The following is a 26700-nucleotide window of genomic DNA, read 5'->3' as shown; positions in this document are numbered from 1 at the left end:
GATGGAAAGGACAATTCTTATAAAGTTTCATCAAATTGCACTAAGTAAGTGTCTAAGGTATAATTGAAAGTATCATCACAATTTGAGCCTGCTTTTATCTTTCAATTGGTGTAGGTTGTAAAGAGTTTCTCATCTGGTAAAAGAGAGGGCGGAGACTTCGTTGCAGCCTGTGTTTCACCTAAGGGGGAATGGATTTATTGTGTTGGTGAAGACAGGTATCATAATTTTACAGCACTTTTACAGAGTTTCACAAGTTTTCCAAATCAGCCTTTTTTTCTTAAAAAAAAAAAAAAAAACGACTCATTCAATCCTCCCAGATTATAATTTGAATTTGTCATATTCTTTGTTCATAATGGGATCTACAAATTAAATGCAGGAATATGTACTGCTTCAGCTATCAATCTGGCAAATTGGAGCATCTGATGAAGGTATGTTGATTTAGCGTGAGATCAGATCTATAAATTTCTCTCAATCTGGTTTTTGTATATGAGATCACATCAATATAATCTAAACTAGTGAATTTTTTTTAGATACTTGGATATAGTGCATATATCCTAAGAGTTGTGGATATTATGTAATGAAGAACATGCTTGACATTGTCACCGCTAGTATTACAAAGAATTGGATGGAGGTATTTTTTTTTTCTTGATTGTCGCTTTTTTTCTGCATATATGGTTTTCTGCAGTTTCCTGCATTCTGCATTAGTCGGGCCGAACGTTAGTGTCTACGACCCATTCTGCATATATAAGTATTTGCCTATTTGCCTGATTAGTACTTCTGCATTCTGCATTAGCTGTGTAGTTTCCTAGCTGTGTAGGACTTCCTTCCACAATTAGAAATTCTTGACATTTCTCACAATTGTCTTCTTGGAACACTTCCTTCCCTGTTTCCTAGCTGCATTAGCTGTTGTAGTTTTCTAGCTGTGTTTTGTATTTGGAATTATAATGACATCATTTTAATCCTAGCCTTCTCACTTCTCATATGCTTCATTCTTGATCATGTATATGTATTGTAGGTGTTCGATGATCCCACATCATTAACCGAGGAGGAGATGTATGAATTGCGAAACAACTGGCCTACTTGTTTTCTTGACCTGTACAATCCCGAGGTAGATTATGTTGTTTCCGATGATGAGGTTTATGAGCTAGCTAGTTACAATGGATTCACATTAACTAGGATGTTTTGAATTGTAATGACTTGTATTTTGCTTGAATGTTATAACATTTTGGATTGTTTTGGTATTTTGCTTGACTTGTAAGACTTGGTATTTTATTTGAATTGTAATGACTTTGGTTGAATGTAATTGTATTTTGGTTGAATGTTGAATTTTAATGACTTGGTTGAATGTAATTGTATTTTGGTTGAATGTTGAATTGTAATGCTATTTTGGTTTTTTTTAATTACAAAATAGGATTTAAAAATATAAAAAATAAAAAAAAAAACGCAGGATTTTGAAAAAAAAAAAATTAAATAAAGTTACTAGTTCACATCTGGTGACTTGGTCAGATGTAAAAGGTCCAATTTAATTAAAAAAAAAAAAATTGGTCAGCTGAAACACGAGAACAGAGGTAAAAGGGGATACTTTTACATCTGACGAATGTCAGATGTAAAAAGCATAAACTTACTACTTCTCGTACGTCTACCTCTGACTTGGGCCAGATGTAAAAGGGGTTTTGGCCAGATGTAAAAAGTGTTTTCTGTACTAGTGTTGAAATGAATTAGTAGCTCAAAAATTATATTATACTCGGGTTGATTAAAACAGTAAATGGGGGAGGGGCTCAGATTGATTAGCAAAAAGTCATGATAATTTAGCAAAGTAGATCAAAATCAATTTCTTGTATATCCTAAAAACTACGTCGATGTGTCCAACTCTAAACAATGTCAAAATAAAATGCGCAACAAAGAGAAGATGTTATAGTCAGCACGAGCGCTATATTAATATTAAGCATGGGGTGAAAACCCCCAAAAAAAACAAAATACTCATGCAAAAATATTAAAACTTGTTTTTAAAATTAATATTATAATTTTTTTTATTACATATAAAATTATATTTTAGTTTTTATTATATTTTTACCTTTGGTCTTGAGCAACATCTCTAGTTCCAAGACAAACACAAGGGTCAAGTATGGAGTAGTATATATGAATTAGGAAAGGTCACCACTCAAAACATAAATTAAATTAAATTAAATGGGTTTGAAACTGTGGACAAGGGCTCTCGACATAGGAACACAATGTGGGCCACGTTCAAAGATCTACAGCTTTCATTTTGTTTTTATTGATACATTTATTTTTCATCTTTGACCAAAAATAAAATAAGATCCGCACTATTTACACTAGAAATTCGGGTAATATTTATGGGGCTGCTAATTTAGACCCAGTTGGGTTAGATCCAGTTGGGTCTAAATTAGCAAAATGCACATTTTCAGTTAGACCAAAATACCCATTTTTTTTAATTAATTAACCAAATTACCATCAATGGACGCGGATCCAGTATCGCGCGCGTACCGCAGGACCATGGTTACAGGCCGTTGATTTCCATCAGACAGCCAAGATCTGATCTCATCAAGACTGTCTGATCAATCAATTACACCCTGGAGAGAGAAAAATTTGCTTTTTAAAAGTAGGACACGTGTCACACAATGGTTGGCTGGAGAGAGAAAAATAATGAACAAATAATTGATTGATCAGACAGTCTTGATGAAATCAGATCTTGGCTGTCTGATGGAAATCAACGGTCTGTAACCATGGTCCTTCGGTACGCGCGCGACACTGGATCCGCGTCTATTAATGGGTATTTTGGTTAATTAATTAAAAAGAATGGGTATTTTTGTCCAATTGAAAAGGTGCACCTTGCTAACTTAGACCTAACTAGGGTCTAAGTTAGAAAACCCCAATATTTATAATGTTTTAGGCATGATCCTTAGTTACAACATTGTAAACAAAAAAGGAAAATGCTAAACAGTGCCCCCGGGACACTAGTTAAGGATATAAATTTAGAAGTTTTATCTCGTAAATTGTGCATTCAATGTTTTAATGAAGTGAAAAGTTATTTTCTCTCATCATTAACTTTATTATTTGTTTCATTTTTTAGTATGTTTAACTAGTGCCCCAATGACACTGTTTAGCATGACCCAACAAAAAAATATTTATTATCAGAAGATAGTTTATAAAATGATTTGTATTATTTAGCATTAATAATATTGAAAAGATATCTTTCAATAAAAAAATGAAAAAATTCTGATTAATTTAAAAGGCAAAGAGCAACTATGAAAATAGAAGAGTTCCCCTGCACGGAGTGTTGGTTCAACCTAAAGATTGACGTGGATTTAATACTCTATGATATTTTTTCTTCCGATCCCGTGTTTTCTTTATAAACCTTGAATTTTCAATTTTGCCCTTTAATACTCTATGATATTTTCTCTTCGATTTCTAAAAACTGAAATTTACTCTGAATTTGCACTAGAAAAAATTAGGTTTCTGCGAACCGAATTTGCATTATTTATATATCTTGTTTTGACTGCATTTTTCTAAACATATACTACCTCCGTCCCTAATTATAAGAACATGTTTGACCACTGCACGTATGTCAATGCACAATTTTGATCACTAATATATTTAATTGTTTATTAGTAAAAATTATAAAAAAATTAATATTTTGAAAATACTCATCAAAACAAATTGAACAAAATCTTATATGCTAATATTTACATTTATATATTATTAAAAAAATACGATCAAAACAATGTAAATGAATAGTACATTTTTGTCAAACATGGTCTTATAATTAGGGACGGAGGTAGTATAAATGTAAATATTATCATATAAGATTTTGATTAACTTGTTTCGATGAATAGTTTCAACACATCAAATTTTTATAATTTTTACTAATAGACAATTAAAGATATTCGTAATCAAAATTATATATTGGCGTACGTGCAATGATCAACGAGTTCTTCTATTTTGGGACGGATGAAGTATATTAGAATTGGTTTTAGTTACACTAAGTCCAAAAATATTAATATTAACACTATAATCTTAACACAAATATTAATCTGAAACATATTTTGTGGAGATTAATTCGAAATGAAAGATGCATTGAAGTGAACATGGTGAAGAAAATTCCAATGTGTAAGAGAAATTAGATAAATAGTTTTTTTTTTCCCTATATTCTATCTATGTTAGGTAATCGAATGAATGCAACAACTACATCAGTTTCAGAAGATCATTTTCAAAATGTATAGAATTATCGGGCCCTCCACACATTTTGGAAGATGGCTTCCAAAACCTAACGCGTCTTGAACATATATATATATATATATATATATATATATATATATATATATATATATATATATATATATATATATATATATATATATATATATATCTTCGGTTTAGAAGGGCAAATTTGAAGTTTTTGAGGGGCCTATGAGCAATGTAGGGTTCTAAAAACCAAGTTTCTTGAGAAGTTTGTAAGCAATTGAAGTTGGGCCTAAAGGTCAGCTCAACGCCATGTCGCCATCTTGAAAACTTGGATAAAATTACCAATCTTTTGACATCAATAACTCTTTATAAGGTCATTGGAAATGTTGGCTAGCTTTTGCATGGAATCCACATATTGTTAAAAGTCTCGCATTGCATTATATGAGATAAGTGGATAATCTCAAATTCGAACTTACGAAAAGATAATTTGTAGTAGATAAGAGCAATCTGCATCCCTTCACCCTACAAAAGAAGGAAACAGCCCACAAAATATCAATCAAAATTTATTGGGCTCTAAATTGCTGATATTGATAATGTAGTACATGATCGTTTGTTCCACCGAATTTATTGTTTCTCCATTGCACATGATTTGTGGGTCAATGATTCATGTTACAATTATTCAATCATGTCAAATAGGTGGTGGAAATTTTTATATACATTATAAATATTTATATTTCAAACAAGTGTATATCAATAAATAAATAATTAATTAAAAAATTAAACGACTTCACTGTTCTTTACTTTATTGATAAATAAATAAAAAGAAATACTCCCTCCGGTCTTATATATAAGAAACATTTCATTTTTTAGATTCATTTTAGAATGAATGTATTTGGACAATATTATTGTCTAAATACATGAATTTTACAATGAATTTAAAAAGTCAATTTTTTCTTATATATAAAACCGGAGAGAGTACTAAACACATCATCCTTTTTTCTAATCTATAATCGGTTAACCTGTTAAATAAGGTGGACTATCTTTTATTTATTTAAACTTGAATATTATACATACTTTTTATCTTGGTACAAAAAAATGGATCTTTTTATATATAGTTTTACTTTTCGAACCCCCGGCTTCCATGCGAGTCCCATGATATTCCAAACTTACCTCTATCGCTACTTAGAAAGCGAGTGTCTAAATAGAAAAAATTGGGGAAAAAAAAGTTCACTTTATAGATAACAAACTACAAACTGCTATCGCATTCTAGGATGTTAACCTTATAATTTTTTATTTTTTTTTGTCTTCTTTACCTTTCTCTCATCTCCCATGAAATAACTTTAAATGAAACATAGTTCGTAAGTTAAAGTTATTAAATTTATTAGGTGAATGAATGATAAGAGAAAGGTAACTTACTTGTTAAATCTATACTCGACATTCTTGCAGAAGCATATACTTGTTAAATCTATACTCGACATTACATATTTGATAAAGTAAACTTGTTTGATTGAATTTAAACATTTTACTTTTTCTCTTAAACATAGGGACGTCATACTCCTCCCGAAAATTGGGGGGTTAAGATAAATAAAATAACACATATTTGTCAGATTCTGGATTTACTTACCTCACGACCGAACTTTGGTTTACCAGATCACTTCCTTTGGGAACCAGATGGTTAAAAAAAAATAGCACATTTATTTTGTTGATAGATTACCAGCACACTACTCCGTGGATATGCGTCGAGGAATAAGTGTTAAAAAGGCTTCATGGATGAAGGCAAGCAGATAGCTTCCAACGAGGTCAAGGTCTCGAGACTCGACATACACGACAAGCCTCTCTAAAGTGGTTCAAAGATGAGCAGTGTGATTACCATGGCTTATGGCTTAGTAGTCTATATCAGAAGCTGCCTCGTTTTAGCAACAAAAAAACTTAATTTTAAAGACAAAGTAACAATGATACTCTTTTCTTTTTTTTTTATATTAACAATGATAATTTTTAGATGAAAACGAACGTTAACAAACTGTTTCATATTTTATGGATTCGCGTAAAATAAAATCCCACTTATGATCGTAAAATCACGATCATTTTCATAATAATACTTCAAATTTTATTGTGCAAGTAACATAGCAAAACAAAACAAAATTCTAAGTAACATGAGAAATCCAAGTCCTACAAAACAGAACACCAAAACCATAACTAAATAAAATTATAATTATAATCTCATACATCCACACACCATTCAACAATCGACATTACCTGGGACGCGTTCCAGAGGTCCATTCTGTGAGAAGAATCTCTTGAGTTGAAACCACCGTGTTTTAAGAACTCCTAAATGAAGAAATAAACATGCAGCATGTTAGTGTCATTCTTGTCTGTCGATGAATTAGAATGCCTTTGGCGCTATGTTGATGCTTGATCTCAGGTCAATCTTATATTCTGTTAGTCAACATTTGACAACATTTGCTTCGTCAATCAAACATAAAGTATAATTTATAAGCCATTTTCATGGTCTGCATTACTTCACACTCCGTGCAACTTTTCTCGTTTTCGACGACCCATTTTTCTTTTCAAATCTCTTTCTCTTCTTAGTTTGGTTTTGGAATGACTTTCCAACTAATGAGGGCTGTTGTTTCAATGCAAAGCTTTTTGCTACGTGTCCCAAGTGAAGTTTCTTAACCATAAATATTCTTTTCAGATCTCCACGATGCGCTGTGTATGCACGAACCCAAGAGCAAAATGCCCTCTTCGCAAGTTCCTCCATCTTCGGCTGAAAACGACAAGGCAAAAATTGGTTCGTGATGCAAAGAATTCGTGATGCAAAGAAGAAACAAAAAGCCATTATAGGATCATATTATATGGCTTCGTTGTTTTCAAAAGTTATAAACTCTAAACACAAATCCAATGATGATTCCAAATTTATAACTTTGATGACATGTTTTCCGAAGTTTGATACAATTTCCTCAACGACAATTCAATTAGATAAGCCGCAGACAATCAGCACAAGCATAAAATTCAATAAAATTAGCAAAGAGGATGATCACCTTGGATGAGATGAAGGACTCAAGTGCCTTCTGGAGACACATGATCCACGGATGCAAGTCTATGAAAACAGATTTCTTTATGTTGTTCTTGTGTGCAGACATTGGGAAACTATCCAACACTTTGACGAGAGGATACTCAACTAGCGAGACACCATGTTTCTCCAAGTCTTGTAAATAGTCTATTTCACTTGGTTGCAGAAATAACAATGACTCTCCTCTTTCACCCATTCGAGCAGTTCTTCCAACTCTGCATCGCGATTTAATGATAGATGGTAAATAAGATAGCCTTTCAAATCATATTTGAAGATTTTTTCTTTTCATATACGACAAATTCCGGAAGATGCTTCTGCATCAACTAGATGAGATATCTAGTGAAACAAACTGAGTCAAAGCGAGTACATTTATGCTTCTAGAATTATAATATGGCCTTGTCTGGATAAACAGCTTATAGCACAAACGCTTACCATGAAGTGCTTATGTATAAGCTTACCTAAGCTATGTCTATAGCAAAACATAAAAATAAAGTTAAATTATTTTTATATATTTATAAGTTGTTTTCATAACCTATATTGGAGAACTTAGGAAAATAAGCTGATAAAGGCTTATGAAAATTGTCATTAAGTTGTTCTCGTAAGTTCTTCTAAACAGTCTCACAAAACTTATGGCAGTAGATAACTCAAATAAGTCAATCCAAACAAAACCCTATGTTTGGATAAACAGCTTAATTTAGTGTTTATGTATAAGCGTTTTCTATAACAAAGATAAAATAAAATAAAATTGTTTTCATATAAGAAATTAGTTGTTGTCATGAAGAGTTTATGAAAATAAGCTGAAAACAGCTTATGAAGACGTCAAAAGTTGATTCTACAAGTGTTTATGTATAAGCTATTTCGATAACATAAAATCAAATAAAATTGTTTTCACATAAGCAATAAGTTGTTTTCATGAAGAGCTTATGAAAATAAGCTGAAAACAGCTTATAAATGTTAGAAGTTGTTTCTATAAGCTCTCCCAAACAGTCTCAAAAGTGCTTATGACAATAAATAAGTTCAAATAATCCAATACAAACAGGCCCTAACTCTTTCAATGCAATAGAAATGGGAGTTACGCCTACATTTTTATTTTTTATAAGGATTATTTCTAGGCCCTTTCTCATAATAAAAGTAAAATTTAACACCACTAATTAGGAATATTTAAATATTCACTATGATTCATGAAATATGAACTGGAAGCACTCCTAAATGATAGCAACAAACTCAGTGGTTTTTGGATGACTATGCCAGGTGGCAGAGAGAGAAAATAGAATTTAGATGCTATAATTAGGGAGTTTACGATGGGGAATAATCATTCAGATATTTTGTCAGTATTGTTACTGCTCTGGGAGATCCAAGGCTTCTCGAATTGCCTTACCTACCTTACAGTCTTTATCGTTTTTTTTTTTTCTTTTCTTTCATCTCTGTAATAGTTGGTTGAATCCCATATGAACTTCAGCTATTTATATTACTAAAATAAATATACCAGTTTTCCCTATTTGTCTGCTGTTTTGTGATGTGTTAGCAATACAATATTGATCCTATCATATTCAATTATTGACTTTCTTTTATCAGTAGGAACCAAACTCGGTATCTCGGAATTTACAACACTCACACACTGCACTAACCACTTGCGCTAGACCCCACTGGTAGAACAGAAACCATAGATAAATAATGTAACATAAACACTACCAAAGAAAAACAAAAGAATTAGGTACCTATGCACATATTCAGTAGCTTCCCCCGGAGAATCATATTGTATGATACATCTAACATTCGGAAAATCTAGGCCTCTGGCAGAAACATCAGTAGACAAAAGAAGGGCAGATTTCTCAGTTTTAAAGGCCTGAAAACTCCGTGTCCTATCTTCCTGTTCCATATTACCATGTAGCCGAAGAGTTTTACATCCAAGAAACATCGGTCTGTTCCCTTCTTCGGTTTGTGGATTTGATGAAAAAAGGAATTTGGTTAACAAAGAATAGTGAAAGTCCACTGCATCACATGTTGAAAAGAATAGCACAACCTGTGGTGTCAATAGATGAATGATGTGACTTATAAGGCATAATATTTTTATATCAATGTGATTAATGGCAAATGTCAGTTCATGGAAAGGAGCTAAAAATCTGCAAAAAAAAAATAATTTATAACATTGAACCAATATTCATTTTCAATCCACTTCTATTACAAATTTTTGCACATGATCATTGAATGATATATTATAAACAATGTTTCACCACTCAGCACCACAATTCGACTCTCGTTGACCACGAGGTCACCATCTTAAGATAAAAACTAGACAATATGATGTTAATTTTGATGGATTAGATACAGTAACGGTCATAATGATGTCATTTAGATGCTGTCTTGATGAATTGAATATGTAATTTACCTTCTGGAATGGTTAAGTAAAACTTTTGGTAACATAAATAGATAAGAAATGAATTTTGATGCAACATTGTTGACGTTTTTAAACATAAACACCTAACTTGACACACAAAAAATGACAAAGCGCATATTTGAAAATTTAAATTATGTTGAAGGATCTCTGGTGTAGTTTTGCTTCAAATATAAAAGCATGATTCACGTCATAGTTCTAACATGATTTGTGTCATTCATTTCATCATATACCTATTGACAAGCAATAATTCAAGCATTGAAAACAATCGAAGAATGTACAAAGTGCAAAATCTACTGATTTCAACTACCAAAGCCTTACCTTCTGTGAAGGTTCCCTTTCAAAAAGATGCTTTAGAATTGAAAGAAGTATAGCAAGCCGTGATCCACAGGGTGCTGCAAAATAATCAAATTAGGTATGTAAAATCTCAAAACATTATGCTAAATAAGAAAGCTTACAGAAAAAAGTCATAATTATCACATACCTTTCAAGTATCTCTGAATTAACTGTTCAGGCACTTTATAAGCTCCAACTGCTTGTATTTTACTGGAATTCTTGTCTTCGTTGTCTTCATCAGAATCTGAATGATCAAATCTAATTTTTGACGTTGGTTCCATTATTTTATCATCAATGCCGATCATCACTGGATCCTCTAAGCTAATTTTAGCAAGGTGGTTTACTTTCTCGTTTAAGGTGGCTGACAAAAGCAGGTTCTGTCTTTGAAATTTAGAGGGACTTGGAACTGCATTCGCTTGGTCATTGTGACCTGTTTTCGTTGAACCTAAAAGATTTAGTATGTCTTGTATCTCTTTCCCAAATCCTAGTTCCAAAATACTGCGAAAAAACAAACATGTTAAGCCAATTCATCCATGAGATGGAAAGCACCGTATTTACTTAGATATAGTAATTTCAACTGCAGCAATAGATGAAAAGCATACCGATCAGCTTCATCAAAAATTATCCATCGCAAATTTGTGTACAAGAATGATGTTGTATTCTTCAAGTGGTCTAAAAGGCGCCCAGGGGTTGCAATAAGAATTGATATACCTAAATAAGAACCAGAGGTTAAAATCTTGTTAATGTTTTCAGACAATGCATACATACAATGTTTGTCGTCATCACATTTCCTTTCTATGATAGATTAATTTTGTTTGAGATCCTGCCTAGAAATAGAATTGGGGAGGGTACTAAAAATGGTAAATCATGGAATCATAACATGGATTATAAGACCCTAAAATTCATATATATATGCATAAATTAAGAAAAATCCTTTAATTAAATCATTACAAGCAATTACTTATATAAATTCGAAATCCACAAAATAACAACTTATGCCAAAGTTTACACAAATTAACAACTCCAAAAACAAAATAAGAAGTTTTTGGCAAGTGACAATACATTAACTAACAATGACTATTTGAACCAACTACCACAGCCATTCCACCTTCACCACAACCAAACCCCAAGCAAATGAACAACCAGAAACAGAAAAACCAGTGTGGGCGGAGAATAACAACCAAATCAAGTTTTCGGTTGAAGGAATATGCACAAAATTGGCGAGGAAGTTAATAAAGAGCTTAAAAAAAAGAGTTCACGTGTTTCAGAAGCAGGTCTGAAGTAACCTGCAATTCTTTTTGGCTGATTCAGTATACTAACACGACCAGAACCAATTCAACAAGTATGCACAGAAGTCCAACGCAATCTTACCAGATTGTGTTCTGGCAAAACATAGGGATTGCTGACGAACTAAAAAATCATAAAATATTCTAGCACGGCAGTGGGATCGCTGATGCACCCAAAATACATAAAATGGAACCATGTTACAAATAACATCACAATTTTAACTACCTTGAAAGATACTATTACAATTATCTTATTTTCTGTTATAATTTAGTTTTACACAACTTCAAGATTTGATTTTTCAACAACTAATGAAGAACATTTCAAAGTCAGAAGATGAGTATTGATGATGAATAAATAAGTTGTACCTTTGCGCAGCCTGGCTTTCTCCTTTGATCTACTTTCACCACCCATAATGTATCCTGGAACAATCCAATGAAACCGGTGCAATAATTTCTGAAGAATTTCATGAACCTGCAAACATAACTCACGCGTTGGTACAAGAACCAACGCTATAGCCAATAAACCAATTAAATCTGTGAAATTGATAAATATTTTTACACACAATAAAACAGTGATAATTTATAGGTTAGTTAGATGACCCTTTCATGAATACAGTTTGACATCTGTTTCTGATGACGAATTATCCTCAATATTAGGGTACAAAAGAACTAATGAGTTCACTTTTCACATAACAATTTAAGCTTTGAAATATTGGATATTTTACATCTATCATAGCCTCCATGACTAAGTGGTGATGAGTTTGATTGATCCTAGACCAATTTCTTCTACATGAAGTTGAATTTAAGCAAATATAAAGCAAGTTCAACACTATCAATACTGTAAGATCAAAGGGGTTTTCCATGAGGGAGCATGTTACAGTCTTAGAAATACAAAATTACTCATGTATTCATACAACTTAAGCTTTTGCCTTTCGGGATAAAGCCATTGACAATGACATTTAAACTTCATACAGTCTGTCCTCTAAACAAGTGGCATTAAATGAAAATGAAAACAAATACAACCTAACATGATAATCGATAAAGTAAAGTATCAAAACCATATGAATAAATTTTATCTGCTAATGTTTGTCAAAAAAAAAATTAATTATCTGCTAATTTTTTTTTTAAAGAATGGTTTTCATTATTTTATCGTTATCACTATATCCAAAATAACAAAACATAATTGATACTAAATAGTGTTCAAAAGAAAAATAGCACATACCAAATGTTCCATCAGTGCGCTGAATTCGCTTCTCATAACTCTGCAAATGATGAATTATTGGAGCCAGGTATGCAATAGTCTTCCCAGTGCCCGTAGCAGCATTAACCAGTCTAAATTTTCTCATTAAAGAACCAAATTAAAAAACAAAAACCAACAAACTATAGCATCAAGTAAACATACTCCTACTCCCTCTTCATATCTTAAGCCTTTTACACACATGTTAAGAAATCATTTAATGTATATTTGCACTAATAAAATACTCATAATTTTTTCCGTTACCGTAGCTTAGGTAGCTACCAGGGACATTATTGGAGGGGCCAACATTCAAACCCCGAATTCCCCACTTCTCCACACTTAATGTGTGAGTCTAACCACTAAGCAACCCCTGTCAGGGACATTATTGGAGGGGCCGAGGTTTTAACCCCAGATTCCCTGCTTCTACACACTTGTGTGTGAGTCTAGTCACTAGACTACTTAACTAAAAAAAATACTCTTAATTTTACAGTTAATCATTATTCACATTCTCATTTTTCGATGCAAAGTGTTTAAATCACTAACGGTGAGTTTGACAGAATCACATTATGTCACTGTCACGGTGATTTTGGCAAAAACTATACTTTAGAGGTTCAACAAAATCACGGTAGTACCCAAACACGAAGTAAAAAGGATACGCATGACGGCCAGATAGAACAACAGGAATAGCTTGAGCTTGAACTAATGTTGGACCTTCAAAACCCATTCTTTCTGTTCAAAACAAAATTCAAAAAGATTAAAACTTTGGACAATTGAAACATACCCATTAACTGAATTACTAAATTGACAAAAAAAAAAATTACCATGAAGTTGATCACATAAGGTTGGGTGAAGACCAAGACTAGAGAATGAACAAGAAGCAAAAACATTATTGTTGTCTGATTTGGTTTCCTTGTTGGTTCCATCAGCGATGGTTTTCTTGTCGTTTTGTTTGTTTTTGATTACTTGGGTTTTGGTGTTCTTCGTTGTTCCCATTGTATTACTCTGTTCCAAGCTATTTGCTTCGTTTGTTCTATTTTTCTCAGTACCAAGTTCTTGAAGTTCAGTTTACAGGTTGCAGGTTCGTCACAGTACAGTTCGCGGAGGCTGCACGACTAAGCGGAGGCTGGTTAGAACGAAGCTATAACTGCGTTCGTCATTGTTTGAGGGTTGGGAGAAAGCGAATTCAGAAACAAGGGGAAGAGAGAGAAATTAGGGCTTTGGGATTAAAATTGCATTATTTGGTATTTTTTTATTTTTGAGACAGATTTTTTTTATCTTATAATCCTCTCTATTTTTAATTATTTTAATTTCCTCTATTATTATATAGTTTTGTGAATATAAATGTAAAAGTATGTCCAAATATCATTTATACATCCAAAAATATTTAAAAATTTTGATAATAAAAGAAATGAAAACAATAAAAAATGGAGAGAGTTTTCTTTATTTTTGAGATAGAATTTCTGAAACTATTTCATTGGAATTGAAAAAAGAATTTGTCGAACATTTGCAATTGCACATGTTTTTTTTATTTTTTGAGTAAAAACAACTAAAATTAATAATTATGTATTAAAAAATAATAATTGTTTATTCAAAAGTTATATATTTATATATGGTTAAATATGTTTTTAGTCCTTACATTTTACTTTATAGCTAAAAATAATTCCTTTTTGCTTTTACGGTGAAAAAAAAATACAATTTTTTTCGTTATAAAAATTGATCAATTGCTTGGCGGTTGTTAAATTGACCAATAAAATGGTGACACGTGTCAATTTTTCAATCCGCCGCATCAACCTTTCGTTTGAAAAATTAACAACATGGACTAATTTTGATAACGGAAAAAAATGTATGAGTTGTGCATAAGTCGTGAATAACACTATAACGAAAACGAGTTTTACAAAATTCATCGTTTGATTTAAAATTTATATCACATAGATGATCTCCCTCAAATTTTAAAGAAATTAAAAATTATTTTATATGTTATTGAGACCCGTTAAAATTAACGGTATTCAATAAAAACTCTTCGATAAGTCTCAATAACATACATATCAAATGATTTTTAATTTATGTAAAATTTGACATGGATGATCTATATGATATAAACTTTCAATTCAACGGTGAATTTTATAAAATTTGTATTCGCTATAGTGTTATTCACACTTTGTGCACCGTGCAGCATTTGACCAACTATTTCACCATAGACTTAGCCCTGAAAACATATTTAACCCTTTCATATAAAATGCACAATTTCTATACAAACTTACTATTTTAAACTACATGATAGAAAAGCACTTGAAAAAGTTTAAAATATTCTACTTTTTCAAAATATTTCTAAATACCCATTAGCAATTGAAAAGATAAAATGCAGTTCATTTTATTTTTTTTATTAATTAGTCTAGTGGCTAGAATATTATCTTTCAAGGTGAATAGTTGGAATATCATGGTTCGAATCCAACTCCTGCATATTACATGTAATGTCCTTACCAACTAAGATATACTCACGGGGACAAAGGTAATTCATTTTCTTAAAAATACTAAATGATAAAAATAAAAATAAAAAGTATTTTAAAGAAAAGTAGTGAGGTCTTGTGCTCAACTTCGTGGTAAAAAAAAAAAAAACAAAACAAAAGTAGTGTGTTAATTGAAAATGGGCGTGTGAAAAGCAATTCAGAAGCCCAATATATATAGCATAACCCAACAAAAAATTGTTTTTGATGTTCAGTTTTTGTTTGTTTAGTTGAAATTCATTGAACGGTAGCTAGCAAAGAAAATGGTAGCAAATATGAAAAAAATGGAGGAAGTTGTGGAAATTGATACCTTAGAGAAGAGTTTATTGGAGAACAATGATGAAGAAGAAGAAGAAGTGTTGTATGCGGCGTCGTTTAGAGAAATGGAGAAGAATTTTGTCAAGTACCAAACGGTACAGTGGGTACTTTACTCAGTGTTATTGATATTAGCATGGGGAATTGGGTTACTCATGTTGATTTATATACCAATTAGAAGGTTTATACTTAGAAAAGATATTCGTTCTAGAACTCTTTATCTTACTCCAAATGCTATTGTTTACAAGGTAACATTTTCTCTAGTTTCTTACTTTTTATTTGTATTTGATTGAATTTGAGAAATTATTATAATAAGTTCTATGAATTGTTTTTGTTGGAAAGTTGTTGATATTATGATTAAAAAGAATTTATTAATATGTATAGTAAACTTTGAATTTCATTATAAAAAAAAAAAAAACTCTGAATTTGTTAGCAAAGAAGACTAGTGGGAATTGGGAGAATATCTCCGGATATGACACTAACATGGCAACACCGATAATAATTTGAAAAAATGACATAACTCAATTTAATCATACGTGTTGGTTTGAACTTTGAAGACATACACGTTTCTGACACCTGGACACACCTAATCCAAGGTGTGTATATACTTCATAGGTTTAGACTTGGAAGATATTTTTAACAAGATTAACTCCAATAGGAGGTGATGTTCTCTAAAGAAAAAACATTTTTTAATCAATGATTAGTGTTGTTAAGTAACAAACCGCTATTTTTCCACGATCTGTGATTGGCAACGCTGTGTGTCGCTGATCAAAATCAGTAACTGCATTGTGTATGTTGGAGGGTTTGGATAAGATAATATTAGTCTCTTTTTGTTTATTCTGTGGTTCTGTTGGTTGCTCGTGTAGTCCTACCTGATTCGAGGGGTTATTCTTCGTAGCTTATACCAAAAGTTAACTTCATTTTATGTTTTATTATACGACATTCGCTTTAGACATGTTTTCAGATAGTTTTAGCTTTGTACTTATTTTGATAACTTGTGAATTGATGATGATTGCATGTATGGATATCTTGGCATGTAATATGGTTATGCGTTTTATCTAGCTCAGGTTACAAGGCCGGTACCATTTCCATGTTTTGGAGTGCTGCATAAAGAGAAGCATGTTTTATTGCATTCTGTGGCTGATGTCGTGGTTGAACAAGGTGCAGTGTTTGCTGTTTTCTTCTATGTCTTCTTTAAGCTCTTGGACCAACCCTTTTTGTCTTATCAAATTTTAGTTTCATGCTATATATGTTTTGACCAACCCTTTTCTTCTATGTTTTTATGCCTTGTAATTAGCCTTCCAGCCTGATGCAATCATTTTATGGCCATGTGGTTTTAATTCCTAGAGTTTTAATAATTATATTTGTTCGTAGACACAGGGTTCTAATTTCTAGCATGGTTTTAGATTGTGGATGTGGTCGCGGTTGCGGTTATCAACACTGTGAACCTTTATATTGCAGCAAAATGCAGGAAAATGTGGTCGATGCTGTCGCGGACCGCAATTTAAAATCATGATTTCTAGTATCTCATTAATTATATCTGTCCATAGGCTACTTGCACTAGCTATGTGAGTATCTGATTAATGATATCTGTTTGCAGGGTACTTGCAATCCCTTTTTGGTGTATATTCTCTTAGAATTGAAAATGTTGGAGTTAGAAGGCCACCCAGTGACGACGTTAAAATCCTCGGTGTTGCAAATCCTAATGCTTTCAGGAAGGTATTTAATTGTGCCTGATCAAATTGTGTGTGTGTACGCGCATTTCTTTTCGTATTTCTTCTTTTTACTTTTTTTTTGTTTTGAACCCTCTTCTTCTTTTTACTTTTAAGTGATGGGTTATGTTGAACTGCTTTTTGCCTTGCCTCATTTCTTTCAGGCTGTTATGATGCGTCTATCAAACATTAGAAATGAGATTGTTTCGAGACAAGTTGCTACACTAGAAGATGCTTCTCATTCTGGGGAGATGCTACTATTGCAGAAACTGGAGGAAATCGGAAGCTCTGTCAAGGTAGAAATTAAACACTGCATATAGTATTGTTATCTGCCCATAATCACTTTAGGATGAGGAGAAGCAGAAACTTTAGGGACAACTTGGTTTGAGATTTATTTTTCTCTTCATTTACTGTTTTTACATTATCGCCTTTTTTATTTTGTTTTCTGTTTTTGAAAATTTGTATGGAGAACAGTGAAACATTTTTTTTATGGTTTTCTCTATTTCATATACAATTTTTTTTAAATAGATAAGATAAGATAATTAAAATGAAAACAAAAAACAAAAGCTCAAAACCTTTTATGAAACTAAACAAGCACCGAACTTTTCTGAGGCAGAAATTGAATAAAAAAACCTAGTTATGTGTTTCTGTAATTGGATATGTTAATTTGGCTAAGCATCGGGATTTGACGATTATTGCAGAGAATGCAGACTTTATTAGAGGAGCAACAATCTCAAGCAACGGAATCCATAGATTGAGGTTAGTGAATTTGATGTAAAAAGTGTTTGCCTTTTAAATTTGACAGGCTTCTTTGAAATTTTTGAAGTGATTATGAGATGCGGTGTTATAGCAGCCGCGACATCCACTATTTTGGCCACTATAATCTGTTTTTTTGGACACATGATGCAGAGAGTGGTGGAATAAAGTAATTACAGCCATTATATTCTATCAGAGGAGCTCTGGAAATGCAAGTTGATACCCCATGCAATATAGCTAGTTCAAAATCATTCCATTCTGTCTCCCTTTCTGTGGTCCCTTAACTTAATTTCAGATAACATTTTATTCCTTTTTCTACATTTGAATATGAATTTTAAGCTTCAAATCTATAATTTTCTTTCTGGGTGCTGTCAATCGTAAATATATGTTATGTTCCAAAATAACCATAGATTTGAAACTTGAAAAATCATATACAAAGATGGATGGCGGATCAAAAAGGACAAAAGTGAAAAAAAGATAAAGGACTAAATCGTTACCTGAAATTAAGTTAAGGGACTATAAGAGTAATTTTGTCTAATTTTTATCTTATAGCGTTCAACTACACCTTGTATTTTTGTATATTTTTTTAAGAAAGTGTTGTACATCTTGTAATGCTGCCTGACCATGTCTATGATGCCATATATATGTATGTGTTTTCAATTAATTTTGTGCAATTCTTGTTTCTTTCTCATATAATCAGGTGATGGAGTTGTTTAGCAATTTCTTTTCAATATAGTTTATCTTACTCCCTAAGCATGTTAATAAGAAAAAAAAATTGTCTTGTAACTTGTGCATCAAATATCTTAAAAGTGTAAAAATTTATCTTACCATCATTAATTTTATTTTTTATTTCATTTTTTGGTATACTTAACAAATGCTCTGGAGACACTGTTTAGCATGATCTTAAATGCCCCGGAGTAAATCATATCTTGCAAATTCAATATGAATAAAATATTATTTGGAATATATGAAAATGATTTTTATTTTTCAATGATTAAGATTAACAAAAGAAAATATAAGCACTAAAACTAAAATAAATGTATAATACAAGACCAAAACGTAAGTTAGCTCAAATAATTTAGGTGATCGTTTATCTCCTGATATGCTCAAATCTGTCAAATTTCCGGTAAAATTATGCATTTTAAGAGGGTTAGATGAACATTCACCAATTATTTATCTACCAAACCCTAAACTTTATGAGGACATTGAGGTACATGAAGGAAACTACATACTCATTCCACCTTTTTTCCACTATTTTCCTCTTTATTAATTAAAACCACCAGAAGCTTCATCAAGGACACATAATGATTTATGTTTGTAGGTGAGTGGTTCGGTGGACTACAGTGGTCTATCATGAACCGATGCTTAAAATCATCAGAAACTCTAACGACTGCTGGCAGTCTTTTTTAAAAGTAAAAATTAATGACTCTCATCACAATGATATGATTGATACAAGTTTAATAACGGTTTCATGTTTATTTTTTGTTGTTTTAATCAAACCATTATCAATTAAATCATTATTCCAATCGTAAAATAAAAAGATCACTAGCTAATACTTCCAAACAACATCGTATATTGTAGATCATTGTAGGATTATTAAGTACCGATCACGATAAACTACTTGTGAAAGTGGTTTATATTAGGTAAAAACCTGTGAAAGTGGTCTATATTAATTTTATATTTTTTTTTGGTTACAGGTCTATATTAATATTTACCTGTGTTTGTATAGATATTTGTATTGGTATGACTTACCATCCCCTGCTCTCTCTGCTTCCCTCAAATTAGTAACATAAAAATCATGCAGAATAAAAGTATGATTTGTAATGGCAAAAGCTTCACACACAAATTCTAGTAGAAATTCTACCTTGCACAATAATACATGTATGTTTTACACAATTTTCCTGGCAGCCTAGCTATTGCTACCTAATAATTAAGCAAATCTAATTTCAACCCTAAAGAAGGGCAGGTTAGAGTACATATTTAACTATTACATTACACAATAAACTTTCTCAACTATGTAATTATAAATACAAAAACTTGAAATCCAGACAAGGTTTTAACTTACGGTCAGCGGCTGCAAAGTCAAGAATTTTGGTATCTTTACGACCATAATTGCAGTTGTATCAGCTAAATTTTTCTGCAGTTTTTTAATCTTAAGGATTGTGAGGTAACAGACAAATGCAACCACAATTTAAAATCTCAGTCATGGCAACTAAATTAGCTTTATTTTACAGGTGGCTGGGCAAACTGTTGCAACTGATGAACAACGTGCGACATTCTAGGGCGCATAGAAGGGACATGCTGCGTGCATGAATAAACGAGGTCAACCACCTTCTGGATAGAACTAGTCTCTGGGATGATACTAGTCGACGAGGAAGATATATAAGGATCCAACAGTTCAGGGTATCGATGAGCTTGAACAAGAGGTGTAGCCCATTCAAATATACTCTGCCAACCCACAGAATCAACTGCTTGTGCCGGTCTACGTCCACTAACTATTTCAAGTAGTAAGACACCAAAACTATAAACATCACTCTTTGTTGTAAGCTCGTTTCTGTACACGAACTCCGGAGCAAGGTATCCATAAGTTCCACCAGCCATCACAGTCCTCTCATGCATTGCTTCATATGGCACAAACTTGGACAAGCCAACACCCATAAGGTGTGCTCCAAATTCCTCGTCAAGCAGCACATTACTAGCTCGTATATCTCGGTGAACAACTTGCGGCTTAACCTTGTCATGCAGAAACCTGTTGAAACAGAAGAGAAAAATAAATAGTGGTTAATATATCAATCGTGTTTAAAATGTTATGGACTATGGAGTCCTTTTTTTCTTTTTAGTAAATCAGGCTTGTAGAGATTTCAATAAGTCAAACAATATACTTATGCACTTCTGTTAGAAGGAATGAAAACTATTATCCATAATTAAGTAAAATTCAACAAACATATGTGGTGTCGTGGAAATGGGGTTTTAATTTATTTCTCGTTCTCTCCTCTCCAACCCCTTCCTTCCCTAATTTCTTCTCGTAAGTTACCCTTTATATGTTTTTCCTTGGCTAACTAATAGTGCTATATTTTGTATAAGAAATGTGATAGCAACATACTCGTCTCAATGTCAATACACTCTCCTATTGGTTGAAATTTAAACGAGTACCCTGTTCTGAAAATGGGTCCACAAATTTGGTGGGACCCATAAGAGTTTCAACCAAAAGGAGAGTCTGCGTTGGAAATAGTATGTAAGATAGTGTGATTGGTAACATTTCTCTTTTATATAACAAAGGTAAGCATGGTATCTAAAAAGGGAAAACAAGTCATTAAGTTGATACAATGAACTATCAGGTTAGTAAATAGCTTCAAACGAGATTGTGGACCAAGAACAGCAGTCAAGCTAATTAACTAATGTGAATTGGATAACGGGAAATACCTATCTTCAATAGAAAAAGCCAGAAGAATGATGATCATTGCTCATATGTAAAATTAAAATCCAAGAACAGGATGGTTGGTTTAACAAATGCATTTTAGCAAGAAAGTATTCGTAAGCATGATAATCCATCAGAGAAGTGACAACAGTACTCTGGAAATAAGATCCTACTATAACGATCATGTATGAATGTGTGATTAAGCAATTAATTAAACGTTCCCATATGTAATTTGCATCTTACAAATTAGCCAAAGTGGCCAATGGCCGTGCAGTAGAAATTGTTAAGAATGCATACAAACTGCAACGATGAAGTGATAATGACCTAAATTCCAAGCATAGTTAGCTTTCATAAGAACACTACTAATCGAGTGAAACATGTATAGACTAGAGAAAATTTCTAAATTAACATGTAGAAAGTTATCAATAAATAAGTATATTTTGAACTTACGCAATTCCTTGAGCAAGCGTTGTTGCAATTTTCATCCTCATAGCCCAATCTAAGCTGCGACCACCCCTTGGTATGTGATGTAGCCATTTATCTAAGGGACCATTAGCTACAAACTCATAAACAATGTAGCGGTCACCATGATCATAACAGCAGCCCATCACAACCACCAGATTTGGATGTCGAAGCCTTGCAACCCTGCCAATTTCAGAATAGAACTCCTTTTTCCTCTTAAAGCTTGACCTCTTTAATCTCTTAACAGCAACCTTTGAGCCATCTGGTTGGACCCCACTATAAGTACCGCCAGTCTTGGCATCCCCAACAAGACGGTTTCCTTCACTAAAGTTTTTCGTAATTGACCTTAGTTCCTCTTTGGTAAAGACTTTCCATGATGGAAGTGAAGCGGCAGGATCAGTTAGTTTTCTAGATCGTCTTCTCTTCTTGCCCCTCTTATATACAAGAAGCCAGACAACCACTGCAAATGTTGTTGAGAGTATCAATCCACTCACCACAGCAAGGATGATTAGATAGTCCCTGTGGCAGTGCATATGGTTACATTTCGCATCTGTGATGAAAAAGGGGGGAAAAAGAGACAATTCAGTTGGCAATGATTATTAAAAAAAATAATGCCAAAATGTAGCCCAGATAGAAGAAACAAAACGGAGAAAAAATAGCATACTTAAGAATAAAAATGAAAAAGAAAAACCTTACGGACGAATGAACTAAATAGTGGAAAAAATATACATACTGAATTTCTAATGAATGTAAATTAAGAATCCACAGGTAATATATACAAGAGCATACCTATGTCAAGTATACATAGAGAAGCGTGAGGATTATCACATCTCTCACTGATGAGAGATTTTGAATTATTAGTCATTACGGAACATACATTCTCTGTAATGTTCCTAACACAGGATTGTCCAGTTCCAGTACAATTAAGTGGAACATTAGCCAAAGGAAACATGGACTTATTCCATTGAGAATTATCAGACCACGTCCACTGAAAACCTGATATAGTGTTGTTGAGTCTTCTTCCACCAATCCAGCAACTATTTATGGATTCACCACATAGACTTTGAGCAAAATGTAGCTCCTGAAGCGAAGCCAATGATGCTAAATGTCCGCCATATTTGTTACAACATGTCTCTGAGTCATTCCAAGATTGAGGCCTCCCAACATGGAGAAAACACTTGGTCTTATTAGGGTCCATAACCCAACCATTTGGGCATGGTGCTGCACAAGAAGAGGCAAAAATGTACTATAGTTTAGATAAAATAAATGTTATTGTAGAAATACTAAAAACTACATTTTGCGACTTTAAAGCACCTTCAGATAAAGTGAGTTATAGTTTAGATAGAATAAATGTTATTGTAGAAATACTAAAAACTATGAAGCATTATGCATTAGGTGTGGGCATGAGCATACATCTGGTCTGAATACAAACTCATCAGAAGAATGAGCCTCGCAGTTATAATTAAATGATTCTCTAGTAATTTGATTTTTACTATTGGGCTTCTTACTTTAACTAGAAATAATACTAGAAATTTATATGATACACATGTAAAACCTCAAAATAAATAACTGTATAGACATTTTAAAAATAAATACATGTGATTCCTTAAATGGAATCTCTATCTCCAAGCACTTTCTCATCATCATGTTCACGCTCTTCACTACTAGACCTCACACTTTCTGCATCATCATCATCACCCTCTTCTGCCTATATGTTTTGTGTCTATAATGGCAGCTTGGTTCCTCGTTCATTTTGCTGCCTAGTGATTCTTGCCAGATGAGGGCCATAGGTGAGGAGGGGAGACAACTATTAGGATTTAGGAAGAGAGATGAATCCGTTTCCAAGGAGAAGAAATGAGAAGACAGGAGAGAGTATTCCGTTGTCATTCAAAATTTTGCTAGTAAAATGAAGAAAAAAAGTCCAAAAATACACGGGGAACGGCTGCACATTGAAGACATGTTCAAGTTCTTACAAGAGCTTCACTATAGCAGCCATTACGACTTCTATTTGGCCGATACTGCGGGTGCTACGACCGCTTCTCAAAACCGCAATGCAATGAAGTTCTCTGTAGTGCCTAGAGTCCGCTACGACACTACGTCCGCTATTGACTACATAGTGTGGTCAATAACAACTTGTAAATCTTGTTGTTTCATTTATACCAGCTAACAACTATATAAACTACTCCTGTAAAATCTCAAATATAGATCAGTTTTCATCTACGTTTCTATGAATACTAACCCACCCATTTCAGAATATCAAACTAAGAAAGCTTTTAAAGAGTCCCAATTACCGTAAAATGTAACTGTGTATAACTTAATTACCTTTCATTAAAATACTCAAAATATTATCACCAAATAAACATCCTTCTATTTATTAGAAAACCTCCCTACATTTCAATACATGGTTTTAAATTGCAGAGTACAACCGTAATTGCGACAACATGAGTAACATTTGACTGCAACTTTAAGGATTGTGACATAACTGCAATTAAAACATTGTTTAAACTTTAAATCACTTAAAGCATTGCATTATATTTTTTTCCCACCCAAGATGATCGTACTCCTTTTGGTATCTCTATCAGTAGAATAAGACAAAAATATTAACAAAGAAAAAGGATTATTCAAATCAAATGTAGTTATACTCTATGTAGCACAGACACTTGAGACTGAAGACGTGTCTGAGTATCTGATTGTCTAACACCACACTGACACACACTTCAGATTGAAGACATGTTTGAGTATCTGTGGTTGTCTAACACCCTATGAAGCACGGACACTCCTCAGGTTAGGGGTGTCCCGTGTCGGGAATGCGTCAGTGACAGTGACGGACACCGACAGTGAATTATGTCATTCTCAGATTATTATCGGTGTCCACGTATCCGTGTCGTGTTCGATGTCCACGTATCCGTGCTTCATAGCTAACACCACACTGACACAACACTTCAGATTGAAGATGTGCCTGAGTATCTGATTGTCTAACACCACACTGACATGACACTTCAGATTGAAGACATGTCTGAGTATCTGATTATCTAACACGACCGTAACACTTGTGATTACATACAATCACTTATTATTTCTGAAATTGTTACTGAAATTATTACTGTGTTTAAGGGTATTTAATAATTTTGATAATGAATCAATATGCAAATCCTTATACACCAACAGTTTTAGACCTAAATTAGTACTACAGTAAAAGATCAGGATACAATACTAACACATTTTATAGAAACGGACTAATTAAACAGATTTGAAGTAATAATAATTAGTTAAAAATAATACCTTTAGTGTCTCTATTGAATGAACCATCAAAGTGACCACAAGTCTCGTTAAGTGTCTACAAGTAACAACAACAACAAAATAGAACTTTGTTAAACAAAATAAGTACACAGCACAAGATATTTAATTACCAGAGAGAGAGAGAGAGAGAGAGAGAGAGAGAGTGACCGCAGTGGAAGTGAAAGCAGCAACAGCAAAGAGGAGGAGAAGGAATTGAAGAAGCGTGGGATTGAGTTCCATAGCAACAACCTCAACAAAGTATGGAGCGAAGAGAGGATGCGAGAAAAAAGGGACAAGGAGGAGATTTCTCCTTCATTTCTCAACACACACAGGGTTGAAGTTGTTGCTGCTGTGAATGAATTTAATTCTGGACTGTACAAGTCGAATGCCCGTTTTCCAATTCTGATTAATTGTTATGGACAAAACTTCCATGCATTTCCATACATGCATTTCCTACTTTTCCTCTTACAAAGAGGTAGTTTTTTTTATTAAAAAATAATTTTCTTTTATTTTTTTAAAATGAAAAAACACAAATAACCACCTCTTTGTGGGAGGAAAAGTAAAACATGCATGTATGAAAATGCATGTAAGTTTTGTCTCCGGTTTATTTTATTTTTTTACAAAAGCATTGAAAATTGACATAAATAGATCCTTGGAGGTTGCAATTGTCATCGGGTGGTTGAAATTACTTGATATTGTTAGATTATTTATGTTTTTATTATATCTTGTATTGGTAAGGGTAGTTTAGTCTTTTTCTAGTATCTAATATTTATACTCTCTTGTATCCTTTACTCTTCAAGTTTTGTTCATTGTATTGAAACCCTAAATCAAATTGTCTTTCTCTTATGTATGGTTATCATTCTTAACATGGTATCAGAGCCGGGTTAAGGACTGCAATGTGGGCATTTGACCCAGGACCACGCTAGGCGTGAGGGAGGGTGTTGAATATGTTGGTTGTTGTTGTTGTGTTGTTGTGTTTGAAGTCTCACATTGCTTAGGTTCTCGAGATGTGAAGTGTATAAATATGTGAGGGCAACCTCACTCTTTGAGCTAGCTTTTGGAGATGAGATCCAAGCATATTTAACATAAAGTTTGTATTTTGGCACATTGTGGTTGTGGTGTTTCGGCACATTTTGGCTTATTAACGGCAGTTTGGGGATTATTTGGTACACTTTTGTTTTATTACGAGCTTTGTTGTTGGTGTTTTGTCTATTGATTTGGTGATTGGTGCTTCTGTGTTTGGTTCTTGTTCTGGTAAAAACAAAGGGGGTTGTATTATTGATTAAATGGTGTGATTACACTTGGTTCAATCCCAACAACCCTGGGAGTTTTATAAGTCAGATGAAGATCCTCCTGTTCTGGTGAAGAACATAGGGGGTGTGTATTATTCAAGATTGATAATGGATACAAGTATGATCAGAGAAAAAATTGATTAACTTTACAAGAATGAAAGAATTGTCTCTTTACAAGAATGAAAGTATGGTGGTTTCTCAGAATGAGAGAGCCTCCTATTCTCTTGAAGAAGATCCTATTTATAGGCAAAACATCTCCCTCTTGTTGCTTGATAACCGCCTTGCTTGTGGAGGAATTCATGGGTAGTGGGTGGTTTCTTTTCCTTCTTCTCCAAGCTTCTTCCTTCTTCTCCAAGTCATGGTGGATCATGCTTATCATGTGTTTTTCATGGTGAGAAACATAAGATATTTTGGTGTGAACCTCATGGACTA

The 26700-nt window shown here is 33.1% G+C and overlaps 3 protein-coding genes across 3 annotated transcripts; 1 reads left to right on the top strand and 2 right to left on the bottom strand.

Moving 5' to 3' along the window:
- Nucleotides 1–6270: 6270 nt before the first annotated feature.
- Nucleotides 6271–13781, bottom strand: LOC123923388 (DEAD-box ATP-dependent RNA helicase 17-like). Its single transcript, XM_045976078.1, has 10 exons — nt 13352–13781; nt 13187–13259; nt 12516–12625; nt 11660–11803; nt 10610–10718; nt 10156–10505; nt 9993–10066; nt 8995–9299; nt 7245–7491; nt 6271–6970 (listed from the first exon to the last, which is right to left on the bottom strand). Exons 1-10 carry the CDS (start codon nt 13521–13523, stop codon nt 6719–6721), a joined length of 1836 nt encoding a protein of 611 aa, XP_045832034.1. The 5' UTR covers nt 13524–13781; the 3' UTR covers nt 6271–6718.
- Nucleotides 13782–15217: 1436 nt separating this feature from the next.
- On the top strand, nt 15218–18481 carry LOC123919433. The gene is made up of 6 exons (XM_045971351.1): nt 15218–15597; nt 16417–16510; nt 16950–17068; nt 17226–17357; nt 17763–17820; nt 17971–18481. Exons 1-5 carry the CDS (start codon nt 15298–15300, stop codon nt 17817–17819), a joined length of 702 nt encoding a protein of 233 aa, XP_045827307.1. The 5' UTR covers nt 15218–15297; the 3' UTR covers nt 17820; nt 17971–18481.
- Nucleotides 18482–19651: 1170 nt separating this feature from the next.
- Nucleotides 19652–25367, bottom strand: LOC123923470 (C-type lectin receptor-like tyrosine-protein kinase At1g52310). The gene is made up of 5 exons (XM_045976158.1): nt 25145–25367; nt 24980–25034; nt 22487–22918; nt 21686–22247; nt 19652–20566 (listed from the first exon to the last, which is right to left on the bottom strand). The coding sequence occupies exons 1-5, from the start codon at nt 25214–25216 to the stop codon at nt 20041–20043; spliced, it is 1647 nt and encodes a 548-aa protein (XP_045832114.1). The 5' UTR covers nt 25217–25367; the 3' UTR covers nt 19652–20040.
- Between the last annotated feature and the right edge of the window lie 1333 nt (nt 25368–26700).

The sequence above is a fragment of the Trifolium pratense genome, linkage group LG4 (assembly GCF_020283565.1).
Source record: "Trifolium pratense cultivar HEN17-A07 linkage group LG4, ARS_RC_1.1, whole genome shotgun sequence".
NCBI lineage: Eukaryota > Viridiplantae > Streptophyta > Magnoliopsida > Fabales > Fabaceae > Trifolium > Trifolium pratense.
This window is presented reverse-complemented; position numbering and strand designations above follow the sequence as displayed.

Coding starts and splice junctions, on each gene's coding strand:
- LOC123923388 (XM_045976078.1), bottom strand. CDS start 13,523: ATGGGAACAACGAAGAACACCAAAACCCAAGTAATCAAAAACAAACAA. Junction 12,626..13,186: donor GTTCTATCTGGCCGTCATGC/GTATCCTTTTTA, acceptor GAGAAAATTTAG/ACTGGTTAATGCTGCTACGG. Junction 11,804..12,515: donor GCGCACTGATGGAACATTTG/GTATGTGCTATT, acceptor TATTGGCTATAG/CGTTGGTTCTTGTACCAACG.
- LOC123923470 (XM_045976158.1), bottom strand. CDS start 25,216: ATGGAACTCAATCCCACGCTTCTTCAATTCCTTCTCCTCCTCTTTGCT. Junction 22,919..24,979: donor ATTCAATAGAGACACTAAAG/GTATTATTTTTA, acceptor CTTCTTGTGCAG/CACCATGCCCAAATGGTTGG. Junction 22,248..22,486: donor TCTATGTATACTTGACATAG/GTATGCTCTTGT, acceptor TTTTCATCACAG/ATGCGAAATGTAACCATATG.
- LOC123919433 (XM_045971351.1), top strand. CDS start 15,298: ATGGTAGCAAATATGAAAAAAATGGAGGAAGTTGTGGAAATTGATACC. Junction 16,511..16,949: donor TGATGTCGTGGTTGAACAAG/GTGCAGTGTTTG, acceptor ATCTGTTTGCAG/GGTACTTGCAATCCCTTTTT. Junction 17,069..17,225: donor ATCCTAATGCTTTCAGGAAG/GTATTTAATTGT, acceptor CATTTCTTTCAG/GCTGTTATGATGCGTCTATC.